Source organism: Schistocerca americana, chromosome 2 (assembly GCF_021461395.2).
Source record: "Schistocerca americana isolate TAMUIC-IGC-003095 chromosome 2, iqSchAmer2.1, whole genome shotgun sequence".
NCBI classification, from domain to species: Eukaryota; Metazoa; Arthropoda; class Insecta; order Orthoptera; family Acrididae; genus Schistocerca; species Schistocerca americana.
Window position 1 is genome coordinate 931467253 of NC_060120.1, and position 17516 is coordinate 931484768.

Consider the following 17516-nt stretch of genomic DNA (forward strand, 5'->3'; position numbering starts at 1 on the left):
ATCATATAGCATTCAATAATCATGCTGAGGGGACAGAAGGGCAGAATTTACAAGTTCTTCATTATGCAAATAAAGGCTTACTTATGAATATCCTAGAAGAAATCGAGACATTTGCTCATTTGAAAACCAAATCATCAATGCTGCTCAATGAAGTTAGATTTTCGCGAAAAATATTATTACGACCTTTTTGACGAAATTTTATAATAAAAGCATCTACTCTTTTGTTTTTAAAATATAAGACTAGTTATACCCATGGCAAAAGCTATGTATGTAAAATATGCTGTACAACATATAAAAATTTATTAAATTGACATTGATTATTATAAAAACTATTAGATTGATGAGTTTTAAAAATTTAATCAGCGGTCTCATCAGTTATTCAGACATACATAATGCGGAACGTACTCTTGGCTGCTACCCTACTGCTATAAAGAATATTGCTATGAAATCTACAGTTAAAGTAAGACGATTCTGCAGCATCCAACAAAGATGCAGTTGTGATGTAGGCGACTCGGTATAATCGATATACGCCACAACTCCAAGGACTTTCACATCTTTGATGTAACTGACACTGTAATAGCATTAAGGTTGCCCATAGAGGACACAACTATTACACATCGTAGTTTACTGTTTTTATCTAAAATATAAATAAGCTGTACACATACTATCTGTTAATCAGACATTTAAATGAATCAATTTTATGTTATTAGTGTATTTCTTACTTTTATACTTTGACGATGGCGTCATATTATGAACGCTGATTGGCAGCTGTGGAGTAGTGCGACAAGAAGTAGGCGGAGCCTCTGCATATTTAAGCTCGTGCTCAGCTCTCATAACCATCAGTTGACTGCGTAGCAGCGAGGAGAGCTCCGCCTACCATCCTAAGGGAGCCATGGGTATAATTAATTTTATTTTGACATCATTAGACACTTTCATTCTATTTAAAGGTTGGTTTCTAGTATTTCCTAAAATTTATCCACAGGTCTGATGATGGTTTTGTAAAAAGAACCGAAACCGGTTACCTATATCATTAAAACATAAATGGTGTGATCAAGACTGAACTTTAGTCAAAATATAATAATTAATAGATCACTGTTTTCCAAAAATGTTTACCAAAATTGTACAAACTATGAATCTTTTCCTTCATTTGATTAGTAAGAGAATGGTCTGTAATCATGAATGTCAAAACATACATTGATCAAATACGATGCCTCGCAATGAATTTCGAACACTGTGACCCGTTTTCAGGCACTACTTGGAATTCCTATTTGTAGGTTGATACTTGACCGCTTCCTTGCCTGTAGCGAAAAGATTACTGAACTATTTCACGTACTGGGTTAATTTTGAAAGTATATCACGTAAGGGCTAATGTAATGCACGAGTAATAACTGCGTTATCGCAGACTTATCATCCGTTGCCCATATACTGCTAAAAAAATGCGATGTTCGTTATGGGACGTACTGGAATATTCCCGCTTGGGGCCCTACAGTTTCATGAAGTTCCGATAGGTAGCGGCGCTATACGTAGCCCTCAAAATGGCGTCTGTAACGGAAGTGCGTTTTAAGCAGAGAGCTGTTATTGGGTTTCTTCTGGAGGAAAACCAGAGCATCGAAGAAATTCACAGGCGCGTGCAAAGTAGCTATGAATACCTGGCAATGAACAAAAGCACTGTTAGCCGTAGAGCGAGGCGTCTGCCATTATCGCAACAAGGTCGCACAAACCTATCCGATTTCCCGCGTGCCGGTCGGCCGGACACAGCTGTGTCGTCTGCAGTGTTGGAACGTGAGAACACACTCATTCGAGGTCGAGGTGATCGACGGATCACAATGAAATATCTCGCTGCTCAACTGGACGTCTCTGTTGGTAGCGCCGACGCACTCGTCCACCAGTTGGGGTATTAAAAACGTGTGTGCCCGCTGGGTTCATAGCTGCCTAACAGAAGACCATAAGGAGCAACGAAGGACCATATGTGCGAAATGCTTGCACGTTACGAGGCTGATGTGACAATTTTTGTCGATCATCGTCACAGGCGATGAAACATAGGTTCATCACCTCGAATCGGAAACAAAACGCCAATCCATGGAGTGGCGCCACACTACCTCTCCTCAGAAGTTCAAAGCCGCACCCTCAGCCGGCCGAAGTGGCCGAGCGGTTCTAGGCGCTACAGTCTGAACCGCGCAACCTCTGCGGTCGCAGATTCGAATCCTGCCTCGGGCATGGATGTGTGTGATGTCCTTAGGTTAGTTAGGTTTAATTAGTTCTAAATTCTAGGGGACTGATGACCGCCGATGTTGAGTCCCATAGTGCTTAGAGCCATTTGAACCATTTGAGCTGCACCCTCAGCCGGTAGAGTCATGGCAACAGTCTTCAGGGACTCCGAAGAGGTTACTCTTTTTGATGTCCTCCCTCATGGTGCAACGATTAATTCTGAAGTGTATTGTGCTGCCCTCAGGGAACTGAAGAAATGTCTTCAGCGTGTTCGTCGCCTCAAAAATGCAAACGAACTTCTCCTTCTCCATGACAACGCAAGGCCTCACCAGTCTGCACACCCAAGAGGAACTCACAAAACTTCATTGGACTGTTCTTCCTCATCCACCCAACAACCTAGATCTCTCACCTTCTTACTTCCATCTGTTTGGCCCAGTGAAGGATGCACTCCGCAGAAAGCAGTAGGTGGATGATGGAGAGATTGTTGATGCAGCATGACGTTTGCCCTGATGTCGACGAGTAGAGCGTTACTATGTGTATATACAGGCTCTCCCAGTAAAGTGGCGTAACGCCGTCGCATTGAACGGAGTTTATGCTGAAAAATAGAGTTTCGTAGCCAAAAGATCGGAGAATAATATAGTTTATTGGAGTCCTGAATAAAACCAACCTACTTTCAGAAACAAAATATGTCGCATTACGTACTGAATGCCCCTCGTATACTGATATGAACTTTAGCTGTCAGAAATCACCTATAAAGTTTGTTCCCGTACTTAATCTTGATTCTGTATATAATTCGTCTTATTTTTGCTGCCTAGAGAGCGGTGTATTAGCGGTGGAATGACTGCAGCATACGCTTTTACTGTGGTTGTGGACTTCAGTCCGAAGACTAGTTCGATGTAGCGCTCTACGCTAGTCTATCCTGTGTAAACCTTTTCATCTCACCATAACTACGGCAACCTGCCTACCGTAGTAGTCAAGCCATGGTCTCCCCCTACAGTTTTTACTCCCCCCCCCCCTCCCTCCATTTCCTGATCCCTTCTTTTATGCAAGAAGCGATATAAATTTCTTTTTTCTTCAATTCCATCAATAGAAATGATCAAGCTAGGAATATACAATAGTCTCTTGCTCATTGTTCCCTTAGGGATCGCAGAGGCAAAATCAGATTAATTACAGCACGGACATGGGCAATTAGAGTGTTATTTTTCTCGCAGTCCATACTCGAAGAGAGAGGGACAAAATAAACTGTGGTACAATGGGAAGTATGCACTGAAATATGACATATAGTACTATAGTCATGTGTGTGCTAGTTGCTACTGTAGAACTACCTTAAGGGGTGTTTACACCAAAGGTGATGCACAGTAAACACTAGCAAAGATCTTATCACAATTAGTGCAGATAAACCTGCTGAATTGGCAGCTGTTAACTAGCAAAGTTATACATCCATAACAAGTTAATCATTCTGTACATGTATCTAGTCGTAATGTGTACACTTTCTTCAGTTAATTAACTGAAGTCCTTGACTTCCCCCAGAACTAACATAGTAATATGTGGAGACATGAACCTTAAAGCAGGTGTTGAGGGTGAACACTATTGGTGTCGCACAAATGGTGAACATGCTATGAATGCACTATAAAGTTACAGATATTGATAGGAAAAGTTGCGAAGTACTTACAAGAAATCTTGGCCTATCTGATCATTATTGCCACATAATAAAGCTAGAGACAGGCTTTAAAAAAAAATTAAAAAAATTAAAAAAAACTGCAGGCCTATGAATGGATCTTCTCAGACATTGACAGATCAAACGTGGGATGTAGATGCCAAGTTCTCTACGTTCTGCACATCGTTTAAATTAATTTTCGAGGTAAATCTTCGAAAAATAGTAACTTAAGCAGCAGCAGCTAAGTAACTGTGGGTATTAGAAAGTCCTCCCACTTAAGTTTCTCAGTGTTTTGCAAATTCAGAACACAACTCAGAGTTCCTTGATTACTAACGCAAGTACAAAAAGGTATACAGAAGGATATTGATTACTGCAAAAAGAAATCATTCAATGACAATAATATATAGTGCAGAAAATAAAAGCAAAGTAGTTTTGGATGTCATAGAATATGGAAGTGGGAAAAAGAGAGAAAAGTATAATAATATACACATCAAAAATGGAGTAGATCAACACAATCTTCAGGAATAGCAAATTTTGTAAGCGATTATTCCCTTGGTGTTGCAGAGTAGTTGCGACAAAATATTCCTAAAACACTTGTAACACCCACAATGAGTTACACGACAATAATAAGTCAGTTGTTTCTCCCAATGGAGCTTGAAGTCAGGAAGACAATACAGTTGTTAAAAAGGAAGTCGGCAGGCACAGATAATGTGCTAATGTCTGTTCCCAAGGTGTGTATTGGCAACATACAAACGCCATCAATAAGCATAATGAAGGGCCCTACAATTAAACTATTTTTCCAAGGCACATAAAGCACACATGATGTGTTCCTTTACTAAAGAAAGCTAATGTGGTGAATAAAGAAAACTGCAGGCCAGTTACCCAGCGGGGTAGCGCAGTAGTCAGCACATTGGACTCCTCGCATCAAGGAGGACGACGGTTCAAACCCGCCTCCGGCCATCTTGATTTCGGTTTTCCGTGATTTCCTTAAAGAAAATGCCAAGATGGTTATTCGAAAGGGCACGGCAGCTTTCTCTCACTGTCCTTCCTTAATCCGAGCTTGTGCTCCGTCTCTAATGACCTAGTTGTCGACGGGACGTTAAACACTCTTCTCCTACTCCTCCTCTGCAGGCCTGTTTCACTACTGCATTCGTTCTCAAAAATAATTGACTCAGTCATGAAAGAATAATGAATTACACGAACAGATACAACCTCTTTTAGCGAAGCACAGTGTGGTTTTCGAAGTGGGAGAAGTACAATCTCGGCCATTACAGAGCTAACGAAAGTGATATTGGAAGCTCTTGACGAGGGTGACTGTGTTACAGATGTATTCTTATTTTTGTTCATAAGTTTCTGACCCTACTAAATAAGCCAGAAGCTTGTTTAGGTATAGCACACAAGTGGCTCCAATCTCACAGGATACAAAATGCAGTGATAGTTCACATGTCAGCTGATAATAAATGTTAAGTAAAACAGTTATCAGACAACCGAAGTGTATTGGATCCAGTTGTGCTCTTAATATACAGGGTGGTCAGAAACAGTCTGAAAAGCTCGTAATTGTGTTGCAAGGTAGGTTGTGCAGATGATTAGTTATTTAGAAAAAGCTTCGAGGCGTTGAGCGGTTTCCGAGTTAATAAACATTAAACTTTAGCGTATCAGGCCACTGCGCGCGCAGATACAAGTGGCTCGCCAGAGACGGTTTCGCCAAACGTGTGCTTCGCTTGCTTTTCTAAAACCGAACAGGATAGCGATACAACAGTTCGTTCAGATGGTTCAAATGGCTCTGAACACTATGGGGCTTAACATCTGAGGTCATCAGTCCCATAGAACTTAGAACTACTTAAACCTAAGTAACCTAAAGACATCACACACATCCATGCCCGAGGCAGGATTCGAACCTGCGACCGTAGCGGTCGCGCGGTTCCAGACTGAAGCGCCTAGAACCGGTCGGCCACAACGGCCGGCTACAACAGTTTGTCATAGGATGGTAGTAACGATCGAACCCGAGCCAAAGGCTGAGCAGTCTCGTACGCTATCAACTGACACTAACTTGACCTTGCGCGCGCAATGGCCCGATCGACTAAGTTCAATCCTAATTAATTCAGAAACAGTTTTTTAGCAGTTATTTTTTTAGCAATTGTTTCCCAGCGGAACCCACGCTGCAACAAGCTAACAAGCTTTTCAAACTGTTTCTGACCACCCTTTATGTCAATGACTTTCCAAACAAGATAACATTTCGAGAAAAAGTTCTCTGCTGAAGACAGCAACGCCATTGTCACTGGCAAAACGCCAGAATCCGTATTAGAGACTGCAAATGTAACTCTCAAGGCTGTTTACAATGGTTACTATGCAATAACATTATCACTTCATACACTTATTTATTTCTTTGACGAAGATCCTAACACCATCATGCTTCAAATCTGTTCTACAGTAATAGGTTGCTAATTGGTATCGATAAGGTACTCATAATTCAAGTTCACTGTGAGTTAGCCACTGTTCATTTGCTAGCAAAACATCACAATTTAGTTCTTCCAACCAGTATTCCATTTCTGTAAGTTTATTTTTAAGTGACTGTACATTTATATGCAAGACAAACACACGTTTTGCCTTGATGTTTGGTCTCAGCCTGTTAGTCAGGTTGGACATACACAAAATTCTGGTCTACTTTCACCTGGCTGCGCTAGGTAAAATGCATCGGATGACTCCCATAAAAAACCCTGAGGTTCCGTCCTAGCGCAAGTGAGACGAGGTGTTCTTCTGCTGGCAATGTTGATGATGGAAGTGGTGTTGTCTCTGCTGTACTGTGGAATTGCCAGTTTAAAATGATTTCGCTTTTGGGTTTTTGACGTCCATTGTTGATATTATCATTTAGATTAGATTAGAACTGACAGTTTAAAATTATTTCGCTTTTGGATGTTTGATGACCATTGTTATTATCTTGACGGTAAATGATGACAGCCAAAACAGTTGCAGGATAAAGATTTATTAAAATTCTTGACCACAGTTTCGGTATATCTAAATACACCTTTATCAGAAGTAAAATACACCTGTTTTCAGGAAAATCTTTAAAATAGGTGTATGTTACTTCTGATGAAGGTATATTTAGATATACCGAAACCGTGGTCAAGAATTTTAATAAATCTTTATCCTGCAACTGTTTTGGCTGTCATCATTTACCGTGAAGAATTTCAACAGTTGCTGTTTCAGCCATGTTTAAAATCTTGAAATTGTTATTATCATTTAGATTTTTAACGAGCTGCTTTTCTTCCCCTGGGCTATTAAGGTGTATCCCGTATAAAGTGTAGAATGTGCGGCCGTTGTTGCTAACACCCAAGATTCTTACATTTTTTAAATCTTTACTTAACAATGACGTTTGTTTTTTGTCGGCAGTAAGTGCCTTGTCTACTCAGGACCACTATGATAAATCGCGTCGGCGTCGGATATTCAGCACTAAAACATTAGTGTGTGTCGGCAGTCCTGAAGTTTTTTATTTCCGGTTTGCTTTATAAGCTTCTTTTTTGTTTACATCATTTGCCCCTCCGTACAGCTCTACATTGTCTTCTGAGGACAAACTTATTGCGTCTGTGGACTGCACGTCTTCACACTTCGGGTAGAGAAGAGCCAGGCTTTATGAGGACACTCGCATTTACCGTCGATTGTTCGTTAACAAAAGGAGCAAATTCATGACCGTGGCCGTCAGCTGTAACAACTATTTTGTTCCTCTTCTCAAGACTCTTGCCGCTTTTAGATCGTGTGCTTGTATATTTATTGTCCAAACACACATATTTTCTGTAATAGTACATTCATTCTTTTTTGTGATCTTCAGCTAAGTGTAGCACTTATAATTTGATTAAAAGTAAGATAATGCCACGCTGCTGAGATTTAAAAGCTTCAGCCTCCATTGCTAATGATGGCCTGGAGTCGATCTCGAGGCCGCGGATTACATGTACCTGGTACGCCAACGTCCAGGTGTTTTTCCGTGGTCATTACCGCTGTGGTTCTCCCCTTGCTACCTGCAACGGCCGTTCTCTGCAGCACGGGTACCTACCATCCGTTCACCTTGAGACCTTCTTCTTTCTTGTTGAAGCTATTGTCGTGTTTGTATATTTCTATAGTTGCCCTGAACAAGCCGGTGTCATAGCTATCTACAGCAAGAACTTCCATGCCGGCGAATTTCACTATATGGTCTGTCTCACACAGCACGTGCTCCGCCACGGCCGATTTCTCCACCTGCCGCTACCTGCAATGCCGCTTATGTTCGGTGGTCCTGGTGTTGAGTGCTCGTCCAGGCATTCCAACATAGACTTTTCCATATGTACGTGGCATGCGGTATATTCATGACATTGCAAGTGGGTCCCTTCTCTGCTTTGTCGGCTTATGAATAGTCTTTATGCCGTGTTTGCGCGATATATGGTCGACTCTGTCAGTCACTCTGGGAATGCATGACAGAAAGGCTGCGCCCGACATTTCCTTTCCCGATGACCCACTTCGCCGGCGTTTTACTCTCTGACACTTCTTACGTATCTGGTGGAGTACCCATTGCTCTTCAAAACGCTTGTCAGGTTATGCATCTCGCGTGTGAGGTTCTGGGTCTCACACATTCGTCTCGCTCGCGTTACGAGAGTATTAATCATGCCTATTTTTTGGCTCGTTTGGCGATTGGAGAGCTTTTGCAGGTACTGATCCGTGGGTGTCGATTTTTGATACACGCTTTGTGTCAGGTTTTCACCATCTCTCGTGACCAGCACGTTTAGGAGGGTAGCTATTCCCTTTTTTTTTTTTTTTTTTTACCTCCATGCTAAATTTTATGTTGGCATAGAGGCTGTTCAGGTGTTTTAGGAAGTAACCAAGCTGTTCCTCACAAAATGAAAGTATCGTCGACATTTTGTACCACATCTCAGGTTTACAAGGTATCAAATCCAGCACTTGGGATTAGCTGTGTTACATGAGGAAGTTGGCCACCACTGCACTATGTGGGCCACCCATGGCGGCGCCTTCTAGCCGTTGCTAAAAGTTGCCATTCCACCTGAAACAGCTCGTGGAGAGACGTGGGCGAAAGAGCTTGGTCATGTCTTGTTTTTCTTCGTGAGCGAATTCATGTAACAAGCAGATATTTAGCAACAACGGATGAAGAATTTTTGGTCATTTTCTCTCTACTATGTAGCAGCAGGCATCGAAACGAACTATCATCCCGTGAACTATACCTATGCAGGATATCATTGCTAATACAGAGGCGGCTGTTCGGACCTTTCCTTGTGAAAGACCTGTTGAAATACGCACTGGAACAGCCAGGATACTGCGCCGAGCGAAACCACCAGGTTTCAACCTGAAGAAAGAAGTAGTAAAAGCTATAAAGAGCCTTAACGCCGACGAGAGTATACTGGTGCTGCCCGCCGATAAGGGAAATGTCACCGACGCAATGAAGACCGAAGGTTATGAGCACAAAATCCGGGACCTATTAAATCCGACGGCGTACCGAAAACTAGCACAGATCCGACTCAGCGGATCACGCGGAATACGAATCCAGGCGTCTTCTCTCTTGGTGGACATACAGAGGAACCTGCGCTACATAGAAACCCTACCACCTTGGCTATATGAATGACCAAAGATCCGTTAAGACCAATTGTTATCGCTCTTGGCTCACCGATATATAAACTGGTGAAATACTTGGCCTCTCTGCTCCGGGCTCTCTACTCCAGCCGCACGTGGGAAAGGTTGACACATACATACTGTAAAGGACTCAGGACATTTCACTGAGAAGGTGGAGAAACTAAAAGTGTAATCAAAAGACATCATCACATTTGACATTGTTTCCTTGTTTACCAAAGTAACACTCAGCGGTTCTCTGGAGGATATCGGTTTCATTATCCTGCAAAACATCACCAAGGTCTTTTATGAATGTCTCACCAAGAGCTATTTCATGTGGAATAGCAACTTCTACAAACAGCTGGAAGGCGTCGCCATGGCTAGTCCACTTAGTCCAATGGCGGCCAACTTCTTCATAGAAGATTTCGAAGTCCAGACGCTGGACTAGGCACCTTGTAAACCTAAGGTGTGGTACAAATACGTCGACGATATCTTAATCGTGTGGAACCATGGTAAGGTACAGCTCGGCGATTTCCTAGGACACCTGAACAGTCTCTATGCCAACATAAAATTTACCATGGAGGTAGAGAATGACCAACAGCTACCGTTCCTAGATGTGCTGGTCACGAGCTATGGTAAGACGTGGGACAGCCGGCCGAAGTGGCCGTGCGGTTCTAGGCGCTGCAGTCTGGAAGCGCGAGACCGCTACGGTCGCAGGTTCGAATCCTGCCTCAGGCATGGATGTGTGTGATGTCCTTAGGTTAGTTAGGTTTAACTAGTTCTAAGTTCTAGGGGACTAATGACCTCAGAAGTTGAGTCCCATAGTGCTCAGACCCATTTGAACCATTTTTGAAGACCTGGGGCACAGTGCGTATCGAAAACCGACACACACGGAGCGATTCGTGCACAAACTATCAAATCATCACCCGAACCCAAAAGTGGCACGATTAACACGCTCGTAACGCGAGCAAGACGAATATGTGAGCCGTAGCACCTCAGACGAGAGATGCAATACTGAAAAGCTTTCTGTGGAGCAACGGGTACTCCACCAGTTACGTAAGAAGTGTCGCAGAACTAAACACTCAGAGAAGTGACACTTTGGAAAGAGAAATGTCGGGTACGGCGTTTCTGAAATACACTCGTAGAGCGACGGACAGAATCGGCCGTATATTGCGCAAATACGGCATAACGACTATTTATAAACCGACAAAGAAGATCAAATAGTGTCTCAGATCGGCAAAGGAGAAAAGTGACTCACCTGAAATGTCGATAAGATACAGAATACCATGCTCTTGTGAGAAGTCTATATTGGAGTGAGTGGGCCCTCTATGAACACAAGCAGCACCGAACATATGGTAAGCGGCTTTGCAGGTTGTGGCAGGTAGAAAAACCGACGGTGGCGGAGCACGTGGTGTGTGAGACTGACCGCAGAGCGAAATTCGCCGACATGCTATACAGAAGAGCTATTACACCTGCTTGTTCAGAGTAGCTATAGAAATACACATACGTGACAATAGCTACAAGAAGAAAGAAGAAAGCCTCCAGATGAAAGGACCCTGGATTCCCGTGCTGCAAAGAACGACCGTTGCTAGAAGCAAGAGGAGAACAGCAACAGCGGCGATGGCCACAGAAAAGCCCTTGGACGTTGGCGTGCCAAATACATAAAATCCGCGGTCGCGACCTCGACTCCAGTCCACCACCGGCAGTAGAGGCTGAAGATTTGACAGTGCCAGCCACTCGTGCTGGTGAAGCGACAGAAAAATTAACAAACGTGTGCCGTGGAACCCGATACAGAAGCCAACAGACTTTTTTTAATACTTCTTGCACTTATTACTACATAAAACACAATTTAAATTGCACATTACCGTTTTCAGTATTTCACTAGTACTTCGGTACATACCGGTAATAATGGAACAAGAGAAGGTATGTGCCTCTATATACCAATAAAAAAACCATTTCTCCACGATGCAATAAAATTACATAATAAACTGCCGAAGAAATGACAAAGATTACTAAAACACGTGTATTTAAAAAGGCAGCTAAAAATACTTGATAAGTAATACATATTACACTAACTCATATTACACTAGCCAGCCGGAGTGGCCGAGCGGTTCTAGGCGCTTCAGTCTGGAACCGCGCGACTGCTTCGGTCGCAGTTTCGAATCCTGCCTCGGGCATGGATGTGTGTGATGTCCTTAGGTTAGTTAGGTTTAAGTGGTTCTAAAGTTCTAGGGGACTGATGACCCTCAGATGTTAAGTTCCATAGCCATCATGAAGGATTGCTGAGTTAGTTTTTCAGTTTGACTGAAAGCAGAGGATGAAGACATGCATGGGGCGTATTTGCATTTTTAAGGGCCTGCAGTCTGTTTTCCAACTGATTGACGAGAATATGAAGCGCATATTAGCATGTTCGTGGTATATATCACCAGCGCGTGTCCATAGTCTGTACAGTGATTACGTAGGTGCTGTATTGTATGTTGTCTGTTGAAAACTCCACATGATCGAAGGAACATCGCACGGTACAGACCAACCGAATGAATCGGTGCAGTTATGACATTGACCTCATAATCGGAAGTTTGTCCGTCTATCCAGATTTAAGTATTCCGTGGTTTCCTTGAATCATTTCAGGCAATTGACAGGCTGGGTGCTTCAGCAAGGCTACGACTGACCGCCTGTCATATCCTCGTAAAAACATATCTATATTTTCCATGCTTAGGTATATCTTGAGCTATGTTTTTTCACTGTATTATGATGACAAATCATGTATCACTGAGAAATGATCCCCGGAGAAATAAACAACAGAATGAATCCTTTATATTACAATACCGTGGTGTAGTCCTTGCACCACTGTAATGATAACTGCTTTGCAACCTGAGGAACAGTGTTCTCCTGGCATCTGAAAAATGTTATTTAATTACTTAAAAAACACACGTTTACCACAAATAACACTCCACTTTCAAGTAACATATTACGTCTGTTTTTTATTATGTGGCTTCATACATTATCTTCAAATATCTTTTCTGTAATAATAAGATGTCAGTAAGAAAAATAGACTTTTCCGACAGTTTAGCGGTCTTGTCTTTGGGCATAATTTTTCTGCTATACAGTGCACATGTCTCAACAACTTATGTCAAAACGTGCGCGATTATTTCCCAGAACACAGTACTACAACGTTATTCTAAATGATGGACCCATTTTCAAAACTTCGTACTTATTCAAGTACAAATCCAAAGTGAACAAGCTTTATACCAATGAAAAAAAGGAAGTTTGAAAGGTTTTTTACATAATGTTTGATATCAATTTAAAACTTTCGTGAATCCGTAAGACATCATCCTTGACACACGCGGTCGGCCTGTGCTTTTTCCTTTGCACACACTCCCAGTCTGTTTAAATTTCTTAAACCAACGGCTAATGCTTTTGCGAGTTGGTGGTTGAATACCAAATGTTGTACGAAATGCCCGCTACAGTGCAATTTGCGACTCACTTTTCGCGAACTCAAGAATGCCGAAAACCTTGTGCTTCACATTCGCCATCTCACTTAACTGACAGTGAAACGGAATGGTGGCCCTATTGCCGAGCGCACTCTACCGACCGCTTCTCAAATCCACCACCCCCCGCCAAAAACTTTGAAACTACCTCTTTTTATTGCTAAAAAGTTAGTTGATTTTGGATTTGTACTTGAACAGATACAAATTTTTGAAAATGAGTCCATCATTTAGGACAATCCTGTATATCGGTAGTAGGCCGGCTACACGGCATTACCACTTTCACGGCTCTTAACTTGTGTGAAGACGGCTGCGTCTCTCTCCACTAAGACTGTCCTATCTGTGGATCAGTGTCTGTTGCGGGAACGTATTGTCTTAGGCTGAATAGGAATATCAATTCCTGCACGTAAGTTCGCAACCCCCATAACACATCCAGAGTTAGAAGGCGAGATTTTTTTCTCCAATGTTCTCCTCTAGCGAGTTGGAGAGCTTGTACTATAGTCCTATTCATGAACGATGGCCGTTCACGCAGGTCTAGGCAGGGACGGGATTCCCACTGTTGCCGGTTCCAAGTGAAGCTGCGGAAAGCGCATACAACGTGCTTCGCCGTGAAGAAGGCGTGTGTGGTGCAAGTTACGCCTCTCGCTTGCTTATGTAGAATTGGTCGCTAACTACCACCGTCAGCGATGGCAACTCGCAACAAATGAAGTAAAAATTCAGTAAATAACTCATTACGATCACGTTTAATGTGCCCAACATTCACAACAGAGCGCTAAAATCGCTACTGAACGCTCATAGGTTGTCGGAGAATGCGGGAACAGTGTCGCCAACTTTCCAATTCAAAATAACCTAAATGCGTCTACAAAGAAAAGCCAGAAAAAAGCTGATCAGTTTTATTTTTGCAGTGATTATACTGTATAATAAACTAGCATCAATTTGTGTTTATTTTATTGATTTGGAATCTGCTGGACACTACAGTAAAACAGATGATTAACTGTGAATGTATAAACATTATATGAATTTTTAAAACCTCGATATTTTGATGCAAGAATTCAAATGAACATCTTCGTGTCAGTTTGTCTTTTTCTCGCAGTAAAAATATAAATAAAGTTTCTGCTAAGTACTTACAGGACAAACTTCAAATACCTGCACTGTAATATATTATTCCTTATACCTAGCAAACAACTACACCGAATAGAAGCTCACTTTTCTTCTTCTCAGTTCAGCCGTTGGCACATTGTTTGTTGCAATTGTCGAGCTTTGCTTAGAACAGCTTCCTTCATTATTATGACGTTGTAAGCTATGCTGCAGCAGCATTTTCAGCAACACTCTCAATGCTTATATTTCGCATTTATGGTTTTAGCCTTGTGTATGTGTATGCTGATGAGCTTGGAACTGACCTTTAGTTTGTTCTGCATTTAATTAAGTCTAATAGTACGTTTTCATGGGACATTAAAGCATATATTGAAAGCTTAGTTCAATGACCATAATTTTCCTTTCACAAACAAGGATGTGTATGCTTTCCTATAATCATGGGGGAGAAAGCCAGAAAAAGGGCAAATGATTGTGAAAAAAGTCATACTTTCGGACTGTAGCTAAATCATGTACCAGATAAATGTCATAAAAAGATTCCAGGACTAGCTCTAAAAAAGCTGATACAGCAACACGGTGCGCATCGTCGGTTCGCAGAACAAGCCCGATCTCGCCCGCTATCGTCCGTGACTCCAGCTATAGTGGTACTTTTGAGTGACGATGGAAGATTTTACTGAACAGGCATCTGTTGTGCGCGGTATACCTTCTTAGTTTCGCCACGTTGTAAACGCTTACTAATAGTTATTTCTTGCGTTTTGCTTTCATCGGGTACACACAATGATTTCGATTCCACATGTGAATTTTGCTCATGGATCGCTTTAACACAATTTCCACGTATATTTCCTCGGCCTGACGCAGCGGTATGGTGCACACAAATCGGTGAATTTGAAGCATATCAACTCTGGAAGATCAAGCATAAGAGCCAGCGTCTCCTACAGCTCATAATTACAACGCTGCTCATAATATTTTTGACGTCAGTGACACTTCAACTCTGCCATTGTTCCTTAGGTTCAGTAGTTTCCATTATCCATGGTACGATTATGTTTGCGTGACACAATCAGTTTCCTGTAGTTAAGAGTGTAGTGCAGTTGGATAACAATCGATTACTCTCCAGACGTTTACTATTCAGAAACAATGTTGTCAGACTTGAACTAGAAGTCTGTATTAGTGAACTTCCATTTCTGGAGCCTTTTCGATGACTCGAACGTTCCAACAGTTTTTTGCAACACATTCTAAAATAAAAACGTTAAATAATTTAAAAAGTTCTCCCTAGTTCGCGAAGAATGTGAAACACATTTATCACATGTTTCTTTGATGGTAGCAATTGACGATTCAGAAATTATCTACCTTTCACTGTTTGTCGCTGTTCTTGTGAGGGATGTGCTTTTTGTTCCTCAAAATGTTGAGATACTTTAGATTTAATGATTGAGACGTCACTCAATTTGACTAAAATGCGTACATTCATTGAGACGATTTTATCTTGCCCTCTGATTAAATCTGTGGGAGTGAAAGTAACTTTGTTACATTGCTGAAGGCGACAGGGACCATATCTCTGCAGTTACCAATACGGTTGTCTTCCACAGGTTCTTTACCAACAATCCTGAGGCGAAGAAGAGGTTCACCAGCTTCAAGGACGTGCCCATATCAGACCTGCGCACCAACCCCAAGTTCCACGCGCATGCTAACAGCGTCATGTATGCACTGACTGCTGTTGTGGACCACTTGGATGACCCTGAGGTCATGATTGAGATGCTGCGCAAGCAGGGCGAGAACCACGGCCGAAGGAAGATTACAGAAGCAGAGTTCTTGGTTAGTAGCCCACAGACTGCAAAACATCACAATGCATAAAGTTTCATCTACCAAAGAACATTATTTGCAAATGGTGACAGCTGCCAAATTTGTATGTCTTTTCTCCTTCTATCTCCAGATGCCTGCCTCAAAACAAACGACTAATGCATTGCTTTTGCTTTCAGGTCTCGGACTCAACAATTCCAAATAAACTTCACCTTAAGACTCCGTACATGTCTCATTTTTCCCTCCTTTCCTTCATCTAGCAACATGATCTCATTTTTTGGACGATCAGGCCTCAAATTTCACTTCCAGCATCCCAATTTATGTTATCAATATTGTCTACAGGTGCCTTGGAGTGATTCAGTGGATGGTACCCAAAAAAAGTCCATACCCCCTTTCCTTTCTCTTTGTGCTTGTGTTCTACGTTATGGCAACTTTGGCACTGACAAGAAGTTTAACTAAACTCAATTCTCTTTTCTCATTCATTTATTACCAAAAGATTTTATGTTCTAAAAATACGTTTAGTTAATTGGTGTTTCACAATTAATAAGAGACTTTTTAAAAATACAGTACTATCTCAGTTGAACCAGAAAAGTGTAAAATGTTCACTGTGGGCCATACCTGATGTTTTTATTGTACTGGTTCCAAGAGTGGACCTGATGGAGCAGGTTAGCTGTTGCAGTTTGTTAGTTTAGCTGTAAATCAGAATATAGTGTTGAGATTTCACAGCCAATGATACTTGATTCCACTTTTTATTACTCAGTATTCATTACATGGTGTCACTTTCTTGAAATTTCCACTGAACTGACATGTTTTATCTGTTTGGCTGAGCAGGACTTAAATTTGGTTTATGAAGGTGGTTTTAGAGGAATTTGGGACGACGGGATGAGCGAGTTGATGGCAGGTGCCTCTGCTCATAGCAGTTTTAACATCTGCATAATTGCTCTAGACATTGAATGTTCTCTTATTCAGGCATTCATTATATTATATTCATCAAACATATTTTTCCTTCTTCAGTATATTCGTTTAAGGCAGTCATAATATGTAATTATACATTTTACATGTAAAAAAACAACTGAGCACCACTACTGTAGTACTGCCAAGAGAACAATATTGGATCTTGTCTTGTCGCCAGTAGGTTATAATTACTTACTTGCTATCTAGTGTCTTTGGTTCACTATCTCACATTGGTTTCTCTACAAGTGAGGGATTTATGTTACTGTTCTTACCCATCTGCGTATAGCCAACATTATACCTTTAGTAAAAATGAATGTTGCTGACCATGCTGCAAAGTGATTTGTTTTAATCAATCATGATATCTCTTGTACACTCTAAAACAAGAAAAAGATGCCTCATGATGGAATTATCCGAATGGATCTGAAATGAGTAGATGTGATTTATATGTACAGACAAACAAATGATGACAATTTCAGAAAAAATTGGTTGATTTGTTCAAGTGAAAGAGTTTCACAAATTGAGTGAGTCAATAATGCATTCATCCACCTCTGGCCCCTAAGCAATCAGTTATTCGGCTTGGCATTGATTGATCGAGTTGCTAGATGTCCTCCTGAGGAATATCGTGCCAAATTCTGTACCCAGATCATCAAAATTCCAAGCTGGCTGGACAGCCCTGCTGATAATGCTCCAAACATTCTCAACTGGGGAGAGATCTGGTTACCTTGCTGGCCAAGGTAGGG

The 17516-nt window shown here is 41.6% G+C and overlaps 1 protein-coding gene across 1 annotated transcript in view; it reads left to right on the forward strand.

The window, feature by feature from the left end:
• Nucleotides 1–17516, forward strand: part of LOC124595993 (globin-1) — a 179417-nt gene that overhangs the window by 154167 nt on the left and 7734 nt on the right. Inside the window, exon 3 of the mRNA XM_047134940.1 lies at nucleotides 15612–15837. Coding sequence (XP_046990896.1) covers nucleotides 15612–15837 — 226 coding nt within the window. The remainder of the gene's footprint in view (nucleotides 1–15611; nucleotides 15838–17516) is intronic.